We start from the raw sequence: 21968 nt of genomic DNA, 5'->3' as shown, positions 1-21968 counted from the left end.
GCGCCCGACAACTCCCATCTCCAACTCGCGCGCGCCAACTTTGCAACTTCACTCTCCCGCCACGGGGGGTCTATTTCCCCCGCCCGTTTGGCGGAAGGATCCCGCGCGCGGTTACGGTGTCGCTCAACCGTCTCTGCCCAAGCCCCGCCCCTTGGAGCCAAACCCCGCCCATTCTCTGCAGACGGCCCCGCCCCCTCCCGCGCGCCCTATGGGCCTGTAAAGAAGTCCCGGCCCGACCGCTGCACTCCCGCGCGCGCATCCGTGCGCCGCCCGAGGCTGGTTTGTGGAGTCGGCGGCCATTTTGTTCTTCTCGTGGTTCCAGTGGCGAGAGGAGGAGGAAGCCGGGAGCGGGGCGGCTGGGGGGGGGACCCGCCGCGGCTGCTGCTGCCACCGCCGCCGCCACCACCGCTCGTGGGGCTCGTGGCGTGAAGGAGGACGAGTGAGACCAGGGCGCGAGCCGGCGGCGGCGCCGCTGCGGGAGGGTCGGCGGCGGGACGGCGATGGCGGATATCGATAAACTCAACATCGACAGTATCATCCAACGGCTGCTGGAAGGTGAGCGGCGCGCGAGCGGGCGGCGGGCTGGACCGGTGGGGACCAGGCCCAGTGGAGGCCGATATTTTAGGGAAGCCGCTTGGATCTGGGGCGCGCACACAGCGCCTCCCGGTCTGGGGACCCTGCCTTTTTATCACCCCCCTGCCCTTGCTTTCACGTTCTCATTATCTGGAGTCCAAGGACCCATCAGTGTGACTTGGCAGGGCGACGTCCCAGTGCGATGAGAGCCGGTCTCCTGCATTTCTCCCCCCCACCCCAAAGCTATCCTTCTTCCAGCGCTCTTTCCCCTTGAACGTGCATCTGCACACGAACCCAGCCCGGGTGACTGTGGCTCTCTGCTCATCAGATTGTTGTCCTGAGGACAGGGGGACGCTGCAGCGTTCAGCGAGCACCTGCCAGGTAGGTGCTGTTATCCTGGAAGTGTGTTTCGCAAGAGAAACTTCAAAGACCTCGTTGGACCAAGGATACAATTAACAACCAGGTTTAAAACCTTGCGTAGCCCGGACCTAGATAGAACCTGCCACCTGACATCCCCTGTGGGAACACGGGATGTCCAGTGGTTGAGTAAAGGTTAAAAACACAGCTTTCCTTTTGTCCAACAGTGGAGTCCTACTTTTTTTTGATAATTCAAATTTTACATAGGTCTGCATCTGGCTCCTCACAAACCCCACAACATATCTGCTAAAGCAAAGGAAAAGGGCATCCATTCTTACACTAGCTTGCTTTAACTGCTTCTGCCTAAAATACCGTTGGAGTGGTGGACAGCTGCTTAATTCTGGTGGTAGATGTTTTCACTGAAAGAAAAGTTAAAAAGTGTCATTTTAAAAATTGGACATTTTCCCTCTTTAATGCTTTATTTTGTTTTGTAGGGTTTCTTGGCTTTGGTTTTATTGAGAACATGGTCTCTCTAGTCCTGGTTATCTTGGACCTCTGTGTAGACCAGGCTAGCCTCAAACTCTCAAGATCCTTCTTCCTCTCAACTCAAAGGCATTTATATCACCATGCCTTCTAGATACAGGACCTCAGGAGTCAGAACTGGCCTTGAACTGCTGATTTTTCTGCCTCCTCCAAAGTACTAGAATTGTATAGGCTACTAAGCCTGATTTATTTGTTCCTGTGGAATGTGTGTGGATGAATACAAACCACAGTACTCAGGAGGTTAGAGGACAGTTTGGTATAGTGGGTTCTCTCCTGGTGATCAGATGCGGGTCAGGCTTGCAAGGTAGATTTTCTACTGACTAAACCATCTCACCAGCTTCCCTTGCTCCCTCTTTAAAAAGAATTTTAATTTTCTGTGTGTAAGTATTTTGTCTGCATGTGTGTGAGGGGTCACATGCATGTTTTAAGCTTATGAATGTCCAGAAAGGGCACTGGGTCCTTGATACTGGAGTTAGATAGTCGTGAGCTACCATGTGTGGGTGCTAGAAATGGAACCCAGATTATCTATCTCCAAGAACAGCAAGTACTCTTAGCTGCTGAGCCATCACTTCAGTCCCCCACTCCCCCTTTTTTAATTAGTTTCATTGTGTAGCCCAGGCTGGTTTCTGTCTCAGCTATCCAGAGTGCTGGGGTTAAAAGCTCTTGGCATACCTGGCTTCTCAGAGTTTCTTGGATACTTTTCAGTTTTTAAGACTGGGTATTGCCATGTAGCAAAGGCTGGCAGGATTTCAGAGATCTGCCTGCTTCTGCCTTGTGAGTGCTGGCATTCAGAGCTGTGTCATCATGTCTGGGTGGTTTATTGTTGAACTTAACAGAGTAAGCCACCATTTAGATAATGAGAATAATTTGCCATGTAGTGTATGTATTTGTTCTTACTTACAGAAGTGCTTGACAGAAGCCACAAGGATTTGCTTGTGTATACTAATTCAGAGGACACTGGGGTTGCATTCTTTGTAATGCCTTCAAATCTTTATCTCTATATAAAGCGGGTTTTAGCTCTCCTTAATTCAGCCTGAAGGCCTGGTTTATCATCAGGGCCCACATGGGATTCAGAAGAGAACCAGACCCTTGAGGGTTGTCCTCTCCCCTCCCTCCACAACTGCTTCAGCAAATGTGGCAGTGAACACACAGAGATAATATAAAATGGCATAAAAAGAACTAAGGGTTTAATTCTGATAGGCTGTGATAAGATTTGTCACTTAATGAGGAGGTGTTTCTCCATGTTGATAATTGATATGTTTTTAGACAGAGTACCTTGCTACCCCAACATTGGAATGTGAGGCATAAAAACCCAGTTCTAGGGCAGACTACTGGATAGTAAGATATTCTCATCTGTGGAACCCTTCCATAAAATCTTTCAAGCTTGAAGGCTGAATGAGCTAACTAAGGTGTCTTTTAATAATAAAGGTGACACTGAGCTGAGCACACACCTTTAATCCCAGAAGAGTGAGGAGGCTAGCCTGATCTATATACCAGATTCCACACCAGTCAACTGTATGTAATAAGACCCTCTCAAAAAAAAACAAAACAAAAACCAATGTCTGGAGAGATAGCTTAGTGGTTTGGTCAAGAGTTTACATTATTCATCCAGGGACTTCAGTGCTTGTTACTCCAGTACCAGGGTTGTCAGACACCTGGCTTCTGATGGCACATACATGGCTAACCCACACATACATGATATTAAATACCTTTTAAGCTAGGCATGGTGACACACCTTTAATCTCAGCACTGAGAATTAGACAGCTTGATCTGAGTTAAAGGCCAGTCTGGCTTACAGATGGCAGACCACCCAAGGTAAGGTGTGATGTGGTTTAGACCTGTAGTGTCCCTGGCATTTAGGTGGGGTCAGGAGGTCAAGGCTAGCTTCTACATAATGAGTTCCTTAGAGGCACAGACTACAGAGACTGTCTAAACAGATGGGAAATTGGGTTTGATTGATAAGCACTATGGGTTCTGTGCAGCACTCTAAATGCAGTAGTGTTTCATTGAGCCAGTCACCCTGTGTGGTCAGTCACACTGAATATCTGTTATTCTTTAGCAAGTTGTTAGCTACAGGTAGCTACATTGTAGCTTGTACGTGTGGCTTTTCAGTGTTCTGCTCTAGAGTTTCTAGAAAGCCAGTCCCTGTCCAGGACCTAAATGAAAGATTTAAGTGAGGGTAATGGGTTTGATGGTCTTGAAGCAGATCCCTAAACTGAGCAGAGGACACAGCAAGATGGTCATTAACAGGGACATCCTGCCCTCCTTCTGCAAGGATGGGTATAAGTTCCCACACTTCACCTTGCAGGCATGCTTTCCTAGATCTGTAGGTGTTTGAGTCTTAAAACATTCTAATTTGGGCGGGGCATCAGTGGCACAAGCCTTTAATCACAGGATTTTGGAGGCAGAGGTGGCGGGGTGATGTCTTGAGTTTAAGGCCAGGCTGATCTACAGAGCTAGTATGACTTCCAGAGCCTTCACTGCCCCATTGCTTGTATAAGGCCAGGCTGCAGGACAGTCTTAGGCAGGTGGGACACACAGCCAACCACCTCTCAAAGGAAGGTGTGGCTTGTGTAATAATACCCATAGTGATTGGGTTAGTGGTGGTTAGTTAGTCTTTAATGTCTTGAGGGAAAAGTGTATGTATTTCACTGCTTTGATTTATGCTGGGTCTTGTGGCACACCTCACAGCCTAAAATATGAGGGAGAAAGGTTAGGTGAAAACTCCCTCACAGCTGAGGAGACCCCACAGACCCATTGAAGTAAGGCAGAGCCCATTTCCTTGAGCTGTATAAATCTGGAAGGAATTTTTGTCTTCAGTCTTGAGATCACAGTTGTGTCAGGAATGTGAAGGCAAGGTACTGCCTTCTGATGTTTCCCATCTCTTGTGTCAGGGTTACTTGTTTTTGAAGGGTATGGGTATTTTTAGGACTTAGAGAAAATAGGTACTTATAGGGTCCAGTGTGCATGGCACTGTTCAGCTGTGGGAAGATTTTCTTTCAAGACAGATTCTCATGGTGCCCCCCAACTTTCTACATAGCTGAAAATGACCTTGAACTCCTTCTGCCTCCCCACTAAGTAATAGATTGCAGAGGTAACAGTCTAGAGTCTGACTTTGGCAAAATACAGTGTGTTCAGATTGGTTTTGTGTTCATAGAAAATATGATGCCTCTTTTGGTGTATTTTTTAGCTGGAGCTTTTTTAGCCACATCCTGGTTGCCATGTAGAAGAAATTGATGGAATCCTTAAAGTACGCATAACAGCAGGTGGTAGGGGTGCTGTGAAACAGTGAGGTGGAGCCATGTTGCTGTTGAGAGGAAAAGGGCTCTTGAAAGGTTTCTTTAGCTTGCATGTTTTGTAGAAAAATAACCTGGTTGTTTTCGAGAAAGTGTACAGTGAGGCAAGTACTAAGTTTGTTTGGTTTGAGATCTTTTTCTACATGTTTTTAAAATACTGTGAAGGTAGTGATTCACCAAGGTAAGTTTTTTAATTTGTTTTTATTTTTAAAAAGGAGATATTTTTATCTCCTTATGTAGATCAGGCTGGTCTTGGACTCAGACCTGCCTGCCTGGGGCTAGACACTGGGTATGCTTGACTGGTGGCTTAAGTAAGGTTATCTTCAGACAGCAAGGGCTGCTGATTCCTGTGCAGCTCTTGGTTTCAAATCCCATTGTAATCCACTAGGGCTTTGTCCTGTCCTTTTTTATTTGATTATTTTTTAATTGAGATGATTGTGTAGTTGAGAAGGACCTTGAACTCCTGATCCTCTTGGTACCAAGCCCAGTTTTATGGTGGGGTGGAACCCCAGGGCTTGGTGCCTGATGTGCCCTAAGGGTTCTACTAACTGCAGGCTTTTCTATCCCTCAGTATGTAATCTTGGCTTCCTTCTGTAATGCTGTCTTGCTTGTTACTAGGCTGTGAAAAGTTACTGCTGTCTAGAGAGGCGCTAGGGCTGCAAACTGCCATCAGCAGCAGCCTGATTAATCTCAGGGTTTGAGTTTTGTTGTCAGTGGGGTTTTTGGTGAAACTTCTCTGATGTACTGATGTTCCAGGTAAGTGCATTTTCTACAGACAGCCTTTGCTATTAGCTACCAGCATGCCTGAATGTCCCTTCTAGACTGGGAACATCAGGCTGACATAGCAATAACAAGAGCCATAGGATAAGGTTAAGCAGACAGTAGGTCCTTGGTGTTAGCTGTGGGAAAGAGTCATCTTTTTGACAATGAGAGGGCAGCTTTAAGGCATACCCAGTGGTCACTGACAAAGCGTGTGGTTGTGTGCATGTTTTGATACCCTCCAGCTCCATACCCCACCCTCACCCCCACCACTGGTTTTTGAGACATGGTTTTCTGTTTATCTCCGACTGTCCTGGAACTCTCTCCATAGACCAGGCCAGCCTCAAAATCCACCTACTTCTGTCTCATAAGTCAGCAGGAAAGGTGGATACAAACCTCATGAGTCAGGGGTCCTAAGGAGTAGACCAACTTGAGTCACAGTTGGGGTTGGTTGGCAACCAGATGTTATGAGCAGTTCAGAAAGTATATTGTATCCTTGATGAAGAGGACAACCTCAGTTGAAGGAACATATAGGCAGTCCTGAAGGGTGAACATTTGTTGACAGCTGTGGAATATGCTGTGTCTGTGAATGCTACAGATACAGGGTATTTAGCTAGAGCAGAGGGCTGCAGGAGGATCATAAGTTTCAGGTTTAGTCTGGGCTACATAGTGAGATCCAGTGTGTCAAAAACAGCTGATTGTCGTGACATATACCTTTAGTCCTATTATTGAAGAGGCAGGCAGAAATCTTTGAGTTGAAGACTGTTTAGGGCTACATGAAGACCTTGTCTCAAAAAAAATCTATAAATAAATAAATAAAATTGAACTTAAACTGTTTAAAAATGGCAGTGGATGCATTCAGAACCAAAGAATATTAGTAACACTGGCTTTTTTCAGTAGAACCCTGTATGTATGAAACAAAGCAAGCCCGTGGGCTGTACCAGAAGAAGCCAGATATGGACATTCTCATCAAAGACACAAGAATGGGCTACTCATGCACAAGTGTAGCGTTCCCCTGAAGAAAATTTCTGTTGAAACCAGAAGCTTCCAGGAGTTCCCTTCTAACCAAAAATAAGTTTCTTGCTGGGCAGCCTGCCCAGGTTTCTGGCCAGTGAGGCAGGGATCCTACTGTCTCCTCCGAGTGCTGCTTTCTTGTCTGTGGCTCCAGTAGTAAAGGAAAGCCTTAGCTGTTGTTCCTGCCTTCCCTCAAAGACTTACTGCTGGGCTATCTCCATCTCTCAGAATTGGTCATGCCTGCTTAGCCTGGGCTACATAGCCCCAGCAGGGACTGTTGAGAGGACTCAGTGGGTAAAGTACTTCATAAGCCTGGAACCGGCAAACAGGTGGAAAAGGAACCACCAGCTCTACAAATTTGTCCTCTGACCTACTCATCCTCAACCCCAACCCCCATAAAATTTAAGAGGAGGACAGGGGAAGATGGCTTAGTCTGTAAACATCGCTGCAGAAACAAGGACAGTGTTTGATTCCACCAGAAGCTACTTTTTGGGTTGGTTTATTTGAGTCAGAGTTTCTCTCCATAGCTCTGGCTGTCTTGGAACTCTCCCTGTAGAACAGGCCATCCTGGAACTCCCAAGTGTAGGGATTAAAGGCATGTGCCATTATTGCCAGGCTCAGAATCTATTTTCTAAGGTGTCTGTTACCCCAGTACTTGGGGAGGGAGAGACAGGCTCCCTGAAAATTCTCTCGTGTAGTCAAGGAATGAAGTAGAGGAAAGAGTATACCAAGTGTCAGTTTAAGCAGAATTTAAGCTAGTGAGATCAGTCAGGTTTAGGATTCTTCTAAAAGCAAATTTGTTGACTGTTTTATGGTGGATAGATGCAGTCTTAAATGGGCTGCTTAGCCTGGCTCTGTTGATCTCAAGTGCCTGCTTCATTAGTCTTTTGTACAAAAAGCAGACTCAGATTCTAGCATGCTGGGAGTGATCAGGCCCCCCCGTGCCAGCCAGACATGCAGCAAGCAGGGCCTGTGGCAGCCGTTTCCTGAAGCTGCCACTTCAGAACTGGAGAGTTCAGATCCTTGGCAGTTGGGTTGTTCTTCAGTCTGCATAATGAGTACCTGATCTCTTGTCACCGGAACCCACACAGATGTCTTTACTGCTGTCACCCTTGCTTCCTGAGGAGAGTGGGCTGTGGCCAGATCTTACCGATTTGGTGAACGGAGCTCACGACTGACTCTGGGCTCAGGAGTTCCCATGACTGGTGCTGGGCTACTGGGAGGCCTTTATTTATCTTTACAGTTGCTGACATGTGTAAGTTCACACTGCACACCAAAATATGAATAAGGTGCTGGTGTTGTTGTGGATGCCAGAGGACAAGCTCTATATATCATTCATTCTTCAAGTGTGATTGGACTTCTTTTTTTTTCTCCTTCCCTTTTAGCTAGGATTTTTCACTGACTCAACAGGCAGATTAGGCTGACTGGTTGGCTTCCCAGATCTGTTTCAGTAGACATCCCTCTTCAGACCTAGGATTCTAGATGTGTGCCATCAAGCTGGCTCCCCACCCCATCTTTGAGTTCTGGGATTCAAACCTAAGTTCTAATGCTTGCAAGGCAAGCGTTTCAACAACTGGGCCATCTGCCTAGCTTCTCAAAATTGTGTGTGGTGGGTTTGTTTGTTTTATAGTACAGAATAGAGTTTATTCAAGTCATGGGAGAGTTAAGAGGGTAGTAAAGACCGGCCATGAGCGTGTGGGGTGGGGGAGGGAAGAGGAAGAGGAGCTGGGAGCACAAGGCTGCAAGAGAGAGAGGAGAGGTCAAGCAGCCCCTTTTATGGTGTCAGGTCACTGGGGCGGAGCATACCTGGCTGTTGCTAGGTAGCTGAGGGGTGGGGTTTACAGAATCCCAACATTCCCCCATTTTGGTTTAATTAAAAAAAATAGAGGTGATGGTGGACCAGGAATAGAGTCGTTGTGATCTCTGACTGCTTCACGTGTGTGTGGTGGTTTTGCTTGCATGTATGTTAGCGCAGTGTGTGCTTGTGTCGTGTCATGAAGGCCAGCAGGAGTGTTGGATTCCCCAGAAAACTAGGGTTGTAGGACACGTTCCTGTTGGAGTAAGCCTGGTTCTCTGCAGTAGTCAGTGCTCTTAACCAGTGAGCTTTCATTAGCATCTTGAAATGAAGTGAAATGCAGACAACATGCAGCCTACATGTGTTAGAGACCATGGAGTTGCACTTGGTCCTGAAAAATCATTGATGGAGACATGTCCTGAACATTTCCGAGGACAGACTTGGTGGCACGACTGGCCTTTCCCACTGTAAACTTGAGTTCAGAAGGTACTGACTTGGTACAGAGTAGGAGTATGTCCAGGGGACTCTGACACATCCAAATACTGGCAGGGTCAGGGCAACCTTGAAACTGCTGTAAAGGAGCCTAACTTAGCTTGAAGTATACAACTTCTCACATTTTCAGATAGTAGTTGAGATCACACAGGCCAGCCAGAATACTGATCTCAGTCCATCAGCCAGCTCTATCTAGCAGCTTTTTGTTGTTATATCATACCACTCCCCTCTTCTCAAGTTAACATTTTTTTAAGATGAATTTTTGTTATTTATGTGCATTTGAGTGCAGGCACCAGCCAAGGTCAGAAGCTTCAGGCAGTGATTAGCTGCTTGCTGTTGGTGTGGCTGCTCTTTGCTACTGCTGTCCTGAATTAACATTTCTATGAGGCTGTGTCCTGACTGCTATTTCTCTCCACAGTAAGAGGGTCCAAGCCAGGCAAGAATGTCCAACTCCAGGAGAACGAAATCCGAGGACTCTGCCTGAAGTCTCGGGAGATCTTCCTCAGTCAGCCTATCCTTTTAGAACTTGAAGCACCACTCAAGATATGTGGTGAGTGTGGTACAGCTGAGGGCACACTGATGACCTTTGTTCTTGGAAGGATTATGGGCATTGGGGTAGAGGGAAGGCCTGGTCTAGTTTGGCTCACTCTGCTTGTAGGAGCAGTCATGGGCCATCCTTTAAAGTTGCACAGACTTGGTGGGTATGCATTGCATCTCTGATTCAGGAGAAACCATACGTGTTTAAAATGAGATGGCAGCTGAGCCGACCTCTCAGTGAGGGAACCACAGTACTTGGCAGGAGGTAGGTGAGACAAGATAGATTTTACCACAAAGTAAGTTAGCTGTTTCTGGGGGGAGCTCTGGACCTGCACATTTAACGTGGTCATTTGAACTAAATGTGTTTACCACGTGAGAAATTAGTGTTGGCTATGAACATGTTGGAGGCCATTGTCCTATGCAATGAATGTTTGACAGACATCTTGTCAAGGTTTTGACTGTGTGCTCAGCTGTGCAGAAGGTGACACTGATGTTCTCATCTCCAGGTGACATCCACGGGCAGTATTATGATTTGCTCCGTCTATTTGAATATGGTGGCTTCCCTCCGGAAAGCAACTATCTGTTTCTCGGGGACTATGTGGACAGAGGCAAACAGTCACTAGAGACAATCTGCCTCTTGCTGGCCTACAAAATCAAGTATCCGGAGAACTTTTTTCTTCTCAGAGGAAACCATGAGTGTGCCAGCATCAATAGAATCTACGGATTTTATGATGAGTGTAAGTACTTTGTACCTCTAAGAAAGAGGGACTGGAAGGCAGTGGGTGGCACGGCATGTGTGTGAGAGTTGGAGCTGCTTTGGCTCACCTGCCCTAACCTGGTTCTAGGAAGTGCTGCCTGTGCTGATGGGGTTGGATGGGAAGAGTCTTCATTGTGCACAGGCACAATGTGCAGTTCTCTTTGTGCAGTTCCGAAAGCCTGTTCCATTTGCCTTGCTTTTCACAGCTCTTTTAGATTGGCTCCGTGAATCCAGAGCCATGGCCACAGTCACAGGTCTGCTCTGTCAGCCTTGTATGTGTGTGGGATTTCGGAGTGAAATGGTTTGTTTTTTAAATATATGTTGTGGTTTTCTTGTAGTACAGCTGTATTTAGGAAAGGGCATTTACTTTTCTGGAATATGCATAATGGAGAAAGAAATGCTACATTTTGATTTTGAGTGTATCTGTCCTTGGTTTTGTGGGTGCAGGAATGAAGCCAGAGTGTAGAGAAGGCTGTCTCCTCCTTGCCTAGTGAAACTGCCCTTTATCTCATCATTGACAAAAATGCTTTCAAAGCCTTAGGAAGAATTGGTGTGGCTAGAAAAAACTGGTTTGATGGAGGGCTTGTGTTGTTTCACATAAACAAAATGTCAGTAGTTTTGAGACTGGCTGCACTGTCCTGGGCTGTTTCTACCAGGAAAGGGTTTGGATTGGAGTGGCAAGTGCTTAAGGGAGTCCATTAGCCATTAGCTTAGCGCTTACTAGCATGGCACACATGCTGCAGCTTGTAGTTGGAGCTGCCCATGTGTCCTAGACTGCTGCAGGGAGCTTGGGTAGTCAGCATGGAGTCTTCTCACCTCAGACACTGAGGCTAATCCAGCCCTCAGTAAAGGCATGAGTGACTCTCCAGACACTGGGTTCAACAGAGAGTAAGATAGGACCAGATGGATTTTGGAATGGAGTTAAGGCCATCTGGCCTCAGTTTCTGCATTGATGTTATTACCATTAGCTGTTGGTAATTGGAGGTGTTGGCTGTGTTCATTTAAGTTCCCAGAATTATCTAGAGACTCTGTTGCCTGCCCAGGACTGAAATGCAATCTTCTGCTGGGAAGAATCTGAATGTTGGGTGATAGTTGTGGTTCATGGTCTGTCCAGCTTGAAAGACATGGCTTAAGGCTGTCGCTAGGCCAAGCTGAACTCTCAAAGAAGTAGTCTAGGCCTTTAGATGTCCCTGTGTCCTCTGGTACAAAGAAGACAGTCTTAATGTAAGGACAAACAACATAGTGGTACTTGAGTGTGGGATGGCCTAGAGGCTCACCAGCATTTCACAGTCCTTGGCAAATTTAGAGAATTGGGTAGTTGCTAAGGCTTATGAATGAGTTGTGAATCAAACCATAATTTTCATACAGTGGTTTTAAAGGGGATACACTCTGACGCCCTGGTGCTCAAGAGAGTGTACTGAGTGCAGACTGTTATGTTAGGGCTGAGCACTGCATGTAGTACCCAGATTGAGCTCTCTGCATCCCCAGAGTCTGGGCCTTGTGAATTTAGGGTGGGGCTTTTGTCTGGTTGCAGCAAGCTTCAGAGCTCATGCCCCTCAAGGAAAAAAGGTGACAGCATCTGAGGCTTTGGTGGTGGTGGCCTTCAGAAGTCGTAAGTTTCCTCAAGGTCAAGATTAGACACTGCCCACTAATTGTGGCAAGCTGAGGTGTGCCTCTGTCTAGAACTCTGTGGGAACATATTTTGGTTGCTTCTAGATGAGTCCTGTGCCCCAGCCCCCTGAAGCTGTAGGGCCTGTGATTGCCAGCATGTTTGAGTTACTTGAAAGGTGTGAAGAGCTGTGGGGTGACAGTCTGCATTCTCACAGGTAAGAGAAGATACAACATTAAGCTGTGGAAAACGTTCACAGACTGTTTTAACTGCTTACCGATAGCAGCCATCGTGGACGAGAAGATATTCTGCTGTCATGGAGGTATGTGGCTCCCTCACCCATGCAGCTTCCACCTCTGCTGAAGTCAGCTGGGCTCGATGGCCTTGGCCAGGCCACTGTTGCACCAAGGCTTGTTCACAGTGACGCAGCCAGGTCATGTGGGTCAAGTGTGAAGGAAGCAAGGGTTCTAGGTTGGGGATAGAATGTGATTTTAAGTGCAAAACGAGCCCTAATGCATCTGCTTAGCCATGTGTTGGCCTGAACCCTTCTGACCGGGGCTCCTTCCAAAAGCTTTGCTCTGTGGCTGTGCTGTGTGAGGTAATAAGGAAATTACAAAGGTGTGGAGGTTTGGGGTGATAGTGGAAATTAAACAGCTATCCAAAACCCATAAAATGTATTATGGTGTGCTCTCTGCGTTCTCACGGGTTGGGTACACAGAGGAAAGAGATTGTTGTGGCTGTTCAGCAACATTTGGTGGTCCCTGGACAACAGGCTCAAAAGGAGCTGCCTCACAGCTGAGCCCAGCCATTGCAACTGGTTCACCTTGCTGCCTTCTATTGGGAGAAGTGTAGATTTGGTGGCTGGGTGTTGCAGATGACCATCTCTCTGCCCAGTACAATACATTTTGTACATTGTTTCTCCAAAACCAAGTAGTGAACCTATGGGTTTCATTGCTGTGTGGCAGCAACAGCAGCCTCTACAGCCAGAAGAGGCCAGCAGCATGATCCTGCCAGTGTTATATGTGCTTCAGGGTTTTCTTTTCTCGTTGAATAGGTTTATCACCAGATCTTCAATCTATGGAGCAGATTCGGCGAATTATGAGACCGACTGATGTACCAGATCAAGGTCTTCTTTGTGATCTTTTGTGGTCTGACCCCGATAAAGATGTCTTAGGCTGGGGTGAAAATGACAGAGGAGTGTCCTTCACATTTGGTGCAGAAGTGGTTGCAAAATTTCTCCATAAGCATGATTTGGATCTTATATGTAGAGCCCATCAGGTATTGATTTTGAATTTTACATGTACACTTAGAGCATGTGTGTGAGCAGATTCTCCTTGTTGATTTTGGTGGGTAGGTATGGCTTGCCACACAGTGTGCCTCTGGCGAGAGCGGCAGGAGGCCAAGCTCAGTGGGGAAGGAGAATGGAGCAACTCAAACTCCCAGCTGCTCACCCTGACACTGTCTCTCCACAGGTGGTTGAAGATGGGTATGAGTTTTTTGCAAAGAGGCAGTTAGTCACTCTGTTTTCTGCACCCAACTACTGTGGCGAGTTTGACAATGCGGGCGCCATGATGAGTGTGGACGAGACCCTCATGTGCTCCTTCCAGGTGAGATGGCAGCAGCTTTGCTGACCTGAGGAACAGTTCTTGCTGCTGTTTCCTGAAACATGTTTGTCCCATGGGAGTATATATGGGCTCTTTCTACAGAAAGGAAAAAAATAACACAGAACCTTTCCCCAGTATTGACTTTAGGTATAGTTGAAAAATCCTTTTAAGTGGTAAAAACAAACTATGTGTTACAGCGTTGCTTATAGTCAGCGCTTTTGGTGAGAGGAGGGAGTTGGGGAGGCCCTGGCTCTCCTGGAACTAATCTGTAGACCAGGCTGGCCTTGAATGGAAGAGAGATCTACTTGCCTCTGCCTCCCAAGATAATCTGGCTTGTGTCATGATACCATCTCCAGTGTTAGCCTCTGGTTCTCACATTTCCTCCCTATAATGGGCTTGATCCATTGCCAGCCATCATGAAGATGTAAATGGTAGTGTAGCCGTTGAAGTCCGGAGGCAGGCCTCTGCTCCCTAGAGACTGCAAGCTTCACTCAGCTTCAAGGCTGTAGGAAGTTGTAGACTTGAGTTTGTCATGTTGTACAGGCAGAAACTTGCCAAGTCACATGTTCTGGCTATATGTCATGGTATGTCTCCAGTAACATGTTCAGGTACCAGTTGGGTCTGCTATGTTATCGAGGGGTTCTCAGCATTTGGGGGACAGCATTAGGCAGAACTGAAAGTTCTGAACAAGGCTGAGATCCTGGTGTAGCTCCTAAGGTTCTTGGTTCTTTCATCTTCACAGATTTTAAAGCCTGCAGAGAAAAAGAAGCCCAACGCCACGAGACCTGTCACACCGCCACGGGGTATGATCACAAAGCAAGCAAAGAAATAGATGTCACTTGACACTGCCTAGTTGGGACTTGTAACATAGCGTACATAACCTTCCTTTTTAAACTGTGATGTGCTGGTCAGCTTGCCCAGGTAGACCTGTTGGGCCCTTCTCCATTTTGATTACTGCTGGCACTTGCTGGTTATAGCAGCAAGTGAAGCACTTCATTCTCAAGAAAGTGTTTTTTTGTGTTTTACCTGTTCCCTTTGTGGACAGCTCTGGTGATGGTGTTAAGCTGTACACCCTGGCAGTTTATTCTGACCGAGGGGAGAGTGCACAGTTGACCTTTTTTTTTTAAAAAAAAAAAAAAACTTAGTATAAATCATGAATAATGTAAATGCTTGTTTTCTTTAGGATATAAAGAGAGCCCTAGGGTGCGTGAGTCTGTACATGTAATTGTCATAAATGCATTCTGTTGATACAAACCACTGTGAACATTTTTTCAAGTTTGTTTGGAAGGGCCTGCTTTCTCTCACTGTCTCATCATGTACAAACTAGTGTCTGCAGCTGTGGCAGCAGGAGTGACCTGCCACCCACACTGCCCAGGCTGTCTGAAGCACACTCCCTCCCACTGCACACTTACTGATGATTAAAGCCATTCTTTTCAATGTCTGTGATTCCTTCCTAAAGCCAAAGTTTCTGTTGGACTGTATTGGCACGCCCTGGACATGAGGTGGCCAGGGCATCGAGGCTGCGTGCACAGGCTGCCTCCGTGGGGACTCAGAAGCAGGTTATTTTAACTAGCAATAGTGATTTAGTGCTGGGTAAGCTCTTAATGATGGAAGTTAATGACACTTTGTACAGTTCCCATATAGTCTATTCACTGAGTAATCTTTTTACAGTTGGATCAGGCCTGAACCCGTCCATTCAGAAAGCTTCAAATTATAGAAACAACACTGTCCTATACGAGTGACCGATAATGCTTTCTTTGGCTACATTCTTTATTCTGCGGTGACATTGAGGCTTATAAATCAAAAGGAACTAACTTGCCGTCCACCGGTTTATACAGAACTCACAGTATCTATGACTTTTTTAAACTACGACCTGTTAAAATGAATCTGTTTCCACAGATGCCCGTGTACAATGCCATGTGCTGAGAATGATTTCAGACTTATTAAATGCGAGCTTGTTAACCTGTTTGTGTCTATCTGTCTGTTTGTCAGCATCAGCCCTGCTGAGCATTTCTGTCTCTCCATATTCAGTCAGTGTGGAAGGGGCCTGGCTCTTGGCTGTGAAGCCTGAAAGAAGGGGGCTGGTTGCCTTCCCTGGAACCCTGCCTATAGCCTTGGTTTCTTTCTGCCTTGGTCTGTTAAAGCTGGTAATGAGTTGAGAGGAAGCCACTTGCCATTCATAGCCCTTCTAGGGAGATCTAAGTATGCAAGCCAGGAAGGTGCGCTGTTGTAGTTAGGCCCTGCGTGAGGAGCACCTCTGGCCTCAGACCCTGGGTGTGGTAGTAGAGGACCAAGATGGGGTCTGGCCTGACTGCCTAGGCACTCCCCAGCTTGCTTGCTTCAGCTTGAACCCAATGTTCTGTAAACCTCTTCAGGGAGGAAGAGAAATCTGAGCCATTGATTAGGTCAGAGGCAATTGAAGGGCATCAGCCCACAAGTGGTGTTTGGCTTCCTGTCATGGGATCCTGAGCAGAGAAAATTACTTGGAAGTTGATACAAGATTATACACTCAGTCTTTTTAACAAACTGTTTAACAAAGAAAGTCTTCCTCTGTCTGCATGCACACCTCTATCTGCATGTAACCTGGAACCTAGGGAGGGGCCATTTCTCGAAGGTTCTGGCTCTCCAGCTGGTGTATGGCAGAGTCACAGTCCTGGTAAGTCAGTTGTGAATATACAGGCATCCCTGCTGAGTTACACCTACCTGAGCTCCTCTGAGTTTGTTTGTAGCAGGTCTTCCTGATGCCCACATAAAAAGGCACAAAGGGAGGTCACAGTGCCTCTAGGTATTAACATTGAATGTCAAAACCTGTAGAAATTGGTTTGAGACAGTCTGCCGTTCTGTTCACTTTCTCAGTAAACATGAGAATACCATACATATATAGCACCCCTACTCCACTAACTGCACACCTATATGATAGGTGAAGCTGGGAGGGCCTGGGGCAACTGCTAATCCAGGAAGGACTGGGTTCAGACAGAAGGAAGCAGAGTCCCTATGTCCCAGTTGGGGCCAGCCCAGGCAACTGAAGCCCACATGGCATCTGATACTGGGTATGAGGAGCACAGGGCTGGAGAATGGCAGTTAGACCCCTGCTCCTCACCCATGTCAGGGTGGGGTGCACATTTTCCTGTAGCTCAGGCACTTAAGGGTCCAGTGTCCTCTGTGGTCTTCTACACACATACCTACATTAAACATTTTTTAAAATATTTTTTATATGTATGGGTCACTTTCTAAAGACACCCAAAGAGGGCCATGGCAGATGGTTAGGAGCCACCTTGTGGTTGCTTGGAATTGAACTCAGGAGCTCTGAGCCATCTCCCCAGCTCCATTTTTAAGTTTTTAATTGAAAGAGAAGGTTTGGTTTGAGGTGCTAGTGGCCTCTTCTAGGAAAATAATTGAAATTCATCTTTAACTACCAATGGACCAGCCAGCTGGTCTGTGGTGACCTGGAGGAACTCATCTGAGCTCAGTTCTACTTACCAGATGTGTGGGTCTTGGTAAACATAGCACACTAGCTTCCTGCCCTGGGGCCCACAGAGCAACCAGAATATTCCATGGTACTCAAGACTACTCGACTCCATACATCCCACTCAGGCAGTATCATCAGCCAGAGAGCACCAAAGACTCTTGGTCCAAGACACAAGGGTCATTTCCCGCTAGTTCCCAGGGAAGGAAGGCTCCCACTCTTGCCCAAACCTGAACTGGAAAAAAATCCATCCTGTGATGCTGGACCAACCTTCAGGCATTCTAAGTATCTTCAAGTATAGGTACGTGTTGTCCGTGCAAGAATTTGATTTTTTTTGTCAGTTACGTAAAATAAAAATGTCAGCATGTTCGGCAAGACCTTAAGACGATTTAATGATCAAAAACCCAAAAGCAGCTGGCGAGATCCAGATGATGTGGTTGGTGCACAAGCTTATCACCACCAGCTTGATCCCAGAACCCTTGTAAAAAATGGTGGGCGTGGTGGCATGCTCACAAAGCCCACACAAAAGAGGGCAGATCCTGGATGCCCTGTTTCAAGCCAAGCTCAGTCCTCTTGTTCTCCATCACGACCACCTGCGCTCGTAGGCATACAAAAAAGTGTTATGGATGGGAACATTTGAAAAAAGATCTTAGTAAACCGCAAACCTAGATAAATTCAAGAGCCTTTTTCTTGAGCAAAACGAGATCTTTAAGAATGTGAAGATGGGGCCCAAGAGATGGCTCAGCGGTTAAAGCGCCACTTACTCACAGCTGTAACTCCAGTTCCAGGCACAACACCCAGACGTGACGTTTATGTTATAAACCCACCCATACACATATGATTTAAAAATATTAAGGATGCATGCTTTTGATCCCTACACTCAAGAGGCAGTTGAGCAGATCTGAGTTCATGGTCTACATAACAGCTCCAGACTAATCAGAGCTGGTTAGAGAGACCCTGTCTAAAAACAAGAAATTAAAGGTACTGGGGCTGGAGAGGGCTCAGCAGTCACAGTCACTTGGCTGCTGTAGCAGAGGCCACAAGTTCAGTTCCAGCACCGTGTCAGGTGTCTCCAAGCCACAGTTCCAGAGGGTCTGACGCCTCTTCTGGTCTCCACAGGCACCAGTATGCACTAGCATGCATGCTTAAAAAGTAAAATAAATAAAACATTGCCAGGCATTTAAGCCCACCCAGCACTTGGGAGGCAGAGGCAGGCAGGTCTCCATGAGTTCTAAATCAGTCGGGTCTACATAGTGAGAAAAATGTTTTTTTCAAGGTAGAAGGTTCTGTGGATGCAGCCAGGTGCTTCTGGGAATCTTCTGGAGAGCTTACTGCCTAGGGCTCAAGGAGGAAGGTGATCAGTTCTCTTGATGCTGGGATGGAAGGCAGGAAGAAAATTTGCTATCTGAACTACCTACCAAGGAACAGTTGACGAGCCTAAGAAAATGTCACCTGTCTGCTGTCAGATGAGACCCTAAGACAGCCAACCAATGGAGCCCTGGCTAGATTGGAGCTCAGACTGACTTCAGATATGTGATCCTCCTGCCTCTGTGCCCCATCCCTGCCAAGTATTGAAGGTTGTGATACTGCTCCCAGGACAGGTACTAATTTTAATATTCACTTAGCCAAGATGTAAATCAGGAAGCAATTCAAGGTGCCATTTAAAAACACTTCCCCCCCTTTCCCCCAGCCACCCAATTAGCACAGTGGCAGATACTGTGTACACTGTGAGGACCAGCCCACACACCGTTGTTCAGGGCTAATGAGTGAGTAAGCCTAGTCATTATGTTCTTGGACAGCCTGGCAGCTTGGGCTTCCCAGCCGTTCCTGTTACCACATATGTATGGCAGGGACAGCAGGTGGGCTAGAGGGGCTCTGTGAGGGAGTCAGATTCTGAATCTGAACCCCCAAGTCACTTGCTGCCAAGCATGGATTTTCCTCCTTCCCCTCACAGCACCACACAGCTTTCTTTTGGTGCTCTATGCCAACATTTGAGATTTGGAGAGCTAGAGTTGGCAGCCTGTGTTTTCCATCCACCCCTCACTCCCCCAGTCAGAGGGGTTCGCAGCTGGGCAGTGTGAAGATGCAGGCACCACGGGGTCTGGGGTGGGTGCATGTAGCTCGGAGCCTGACTTGGATGGGTTTCAGGTCAGCTATCAGGTGTGTGTGTATCTTAAGTATTCCTCTTATGCACTGTATAAAGTGTATTTTAGTGTTCTGCATTGGCATATTTTTTTAATCTATTTTATTGGGTTTTTAATACCTCTACCTTCCTTCAACCCTTATTCCACCCTAATCCTTTCTAGCTCCCCAGTACTAGATAGGAGAGAAAGAAGGATAGAGGGGAAAAGGAGCACAGGTTTCTTTAGATTACATCCTTCTGATTAGGGGTGATGAGTTCCTTGGGGCAAGTCCAATCTTCATCGTCAGGATATCTCTAACTTCGTCAGGATGTCTCTTACTCATGAACACTTGACAAAGCTCAATGCAGCAGGGGGAGCAGCGGGGGAGGGGAGAACAGCTGCCTCCTTCTAAGCACCCCTCTCCAGAGTCCCCCAAATTCCAAACATAAACTATCTGCAGCGGGCAATGATCACGCCCCTGCTAGTGCACGAGGCAGATCATAATCACCTGCTGTGAAGCAGCCTCTCATCCCACACCTGGGATTAAAACAAAATCATATCCACATAACAGCTTTTAGAGAAACCAAAACTCTCACTACAGTTTTGTGGATGCTATGTTTTGTCCTCAAAGGCTTTTTAAAAAGGTTCTTATTATTTCCAAGTATGTGTTTCTGAGGTAGGGTTGTGGATACATGAGTGCAGAGGTCGGAGGCATTGCATCCTCTGGAGCTTGAGCTGCAGGTGGTTGTGAACCACTGGACATGGGCACTGGGAACTGAACTCAGGTCCTCTGGAAGAGCAGTAAGGGCTTTTAACCTTTAGCCATGTCTCCAGTCCTCCCTTGCTTAAAATTTATTTGTATTATTTTGAAGTGGATATGTCTGTCTGGATATGTGCAGAAGTGTACAGATGCCAAGAGAGGCCAGAAGACACTGGGTCCCCTGCAGCTGCAGTTACAGACAGATGTTTGCTGTGAATGTAAAGCCTGGGAATAGAACCCGGATCCTTGGTAAAAGAAAGACCTATTATTATTAACTATCCATCTCTCTGGCTCCTTGAAGGATCTTTTTAACTTTTTTTTTTTTTAAGCTTTTAGTGATTAGTTTAACTATGTAACTTTGGCTGGCCTGAAATTCACAGTGTGAATCCTTGAACTCGCAGAGCTCTCCCTGTCTGCTTTCCTCAGTGCTGGGACTAAGGGTGTGCACAATCCACCACACCCAGTTAATTTTAAAAAATGATTGTGTGTGTGTGTGTGTATTTGTGTTTGCACACGTGCGTGTGCTCACCGGCATGCTTGTGTAGGCACATTTGCTCAGGTATATAGAGGCCAGAAAAGTACATGAGCTATTCTCATCCGTTACCATCCACTTCTGTCTGCTCCTTTGAGGCCAGGTCTCTCCTGGAGCCCAGGGCTTGCATTATCTTAGCTAAGCTAGAAACCAGCAAGTCTTAGTGATCCTTCTGCCTCTACCTCCCTCCAAAATGGGTTACAGGCATGAGTGGGAATACCTAGCTTATGTCAGGGCTGCTGGAATCTGAATTCCTATCCTCTCGACTGTGTAGCAAGCCAGGCCATCTTTCAGCTTCTAGAATTAGTTTTTAGATCCATAATCTTTTTCCTCCATCTCAGCTTTGTGAATCTGTAAAACGAAGGCCAGGGGCTGCAATCTATATTCATAACTGCAGACAGTGCTGGCCAAAGGGTAGAGCCTTTCAAACAGAACCAACCTAAGGCTCATATGTAAAAGGAATGAACCGGGGCTGTTGCCACCACCATCCACGCCACTGTTGTCAGAGAAATACAAGCTGCTGCCTGAGGCCATGTGTGTAGGTGAGTGCTGAGCAGAGATGCCTGGGCTAGGGGCCAAGTGGCTGAGAAATCTAAGCCCAGCCCTAGGCAGGTAGGAAGACAAATGTGTTCAGCTACAGAGTTGCTCACCTGAGAGCGTGCAGAAGTACAGTAAACCTTGCCCTCCAGATGTGGCACAACCCCCTGGAGAGCATGTGCCATGTGAAGGTGGGCAGGCCCAGTGCCAGTTTTTTATTTGGTTTTGGGGTGTGTGTATATATATATATATATATATATATACACTGGATTGTTTATTTGCATTTGGTTTGGTTTGATTTGGTTTTTCTTTGGTTGGATAGTTGCTTGGCTTTGGGGTTTTTTTTTTTTGGTTTTTTTTTTTGGGGGGGTGTGTGTGGGAAGGACAGGGTTTTACTATGTAGACCAGGCTAGCCTCAAACCACCTGCCTCTGCCTCCAAGCAGAAAGAGTTTGTCCATGTCCCTCTGAAACCTATCTGTGCCTCACACCAGCTGCCACACACTGCCGGGTGCTGGGTGTGTGTGTGTCAGAATCAGGACACTGTGTGTGTCACTAAAGAATCTAGAGTGCCATCTAAAGAATCAGGGCTCGTGTCTCAGCAGAACACAGGTGACAATAAATAATCTTAGGATCAGGAGATGGCTTCATAGAGCACCAGCTGCTGTTTCAGAGAACGCAGGTTCGGATCTCAGCACCCACATGGCAGATCACAACCCTCTGGAGCTACAGTTTGTTTCAGGGATGGGAGAGCCTCTTTCTGACCTTCGTGAGCACCTGGTTTACGTGCACGTACCCAAAGACAAACGCACATGGCTAAAATGAAAAGTGAATCTGAAAACCTGTACACATCTTAGCCGTTTGGTGTTTCTGTTTACAAGGAGCGAATGAATGGTGACAAACTGCATTGTCACTGCCTCTCAGACCTTGTCTTCATCTCCTTTTATGGTTTGTCTCTGAGTGGGGGGTCTTGCTAGTAGCAGGCTGACCCCGAGTTTGTGATTTTCCTGTTTCTTGGCATTGCAGCACAAACCACCAGACCTGGCTTCTGCATTTCCTGTCCAGTGAGCCCTGGTGGCTGCAGTCTCCTGTGGCCCCAGCTGTGCATGCATCTGTGCCCTTCCCTTTCTAGACCTCTTTATAGCCTTAGGAACCCAGCCCTCCCCTCTCTCAGCATCTCAGTTTGCTGGGCTGCCAAGGATGCCCTACTTAGGTT

General features: G+C 46.8%; 1 protein-coding gene across 2 annotated transcripts; it reads left to right on the top strand.

Annotated features, from left to right (window-relative positions):
• Positions 1–326: 326 nt before the first annotated feature.
• PPP1CC (protein phosphatase 1 catalytic subunit gamma) lies at positions 327–15302 on the top strand. Of its 2 annotated transcripts, XM_080940579.1 has the most exons (8): positions 327–555; positions 9248–9379; positions 9873–10103; positions 11950–12054; positions 12787–13010; positions 13205–13339; positions 14079–14139; positions 15008–15302. In XM_080940579.1, the coding sequence occupies exons 1-8, from the start codon at positions 501–503 to the stop codon at positions 15076–15078; spliced, it is 1014 nt and encodes a 337-aa protein (XP_080796705.1). In that variant the 5' UTR covers positions 327–500; the 3' UTR covers positions 15079–15302. The 2 variants fall into 2 exon arrangements, with proteins under 2 accessions (XP_080796705.1, XP_080796706.1); XM_080940580.1 differs by lacking the exon at positions 11950–12054.
• The last annotated feature ends 6666 nt before the right edge of the window (positions 15303–21968 follow it).

This window comes from Micromys minutus, assembly GCF_963924665.1.
Source record: "Micromys minutus genome assembly, chromosome: 29".
NCBI lineage: Eukaryota > Metazoa > Chordata > Mammalia > Rodentia > Muridae > Micromys > Micromys minutus.
This window is presented reverse-complemented; position numbering and strand designations above follow the sequence as displayed.

Coding starts and splice junctions, on each gene's coding strand:
- PPP1CC (XM_080940579.1), top strand. CDS start 501: ATGGCGGATATCGATAAACTCAACATCGACAGTATCATCCAACGGCTG. Junction 556..9,247: donor CATCCAACGGCTGCTGGAAG/GTGAGCGGCGCG, acceptor TTCTCTCCACAG/TAAGAGGGTCCAAGCCAGGC. Junction 10,104..11,949: donor CTACGGATTTTATGATGAGT/GTAAGTACTTTG, acceptor GCATTCTCACAG/GTAAGAGAAGATACAACATT.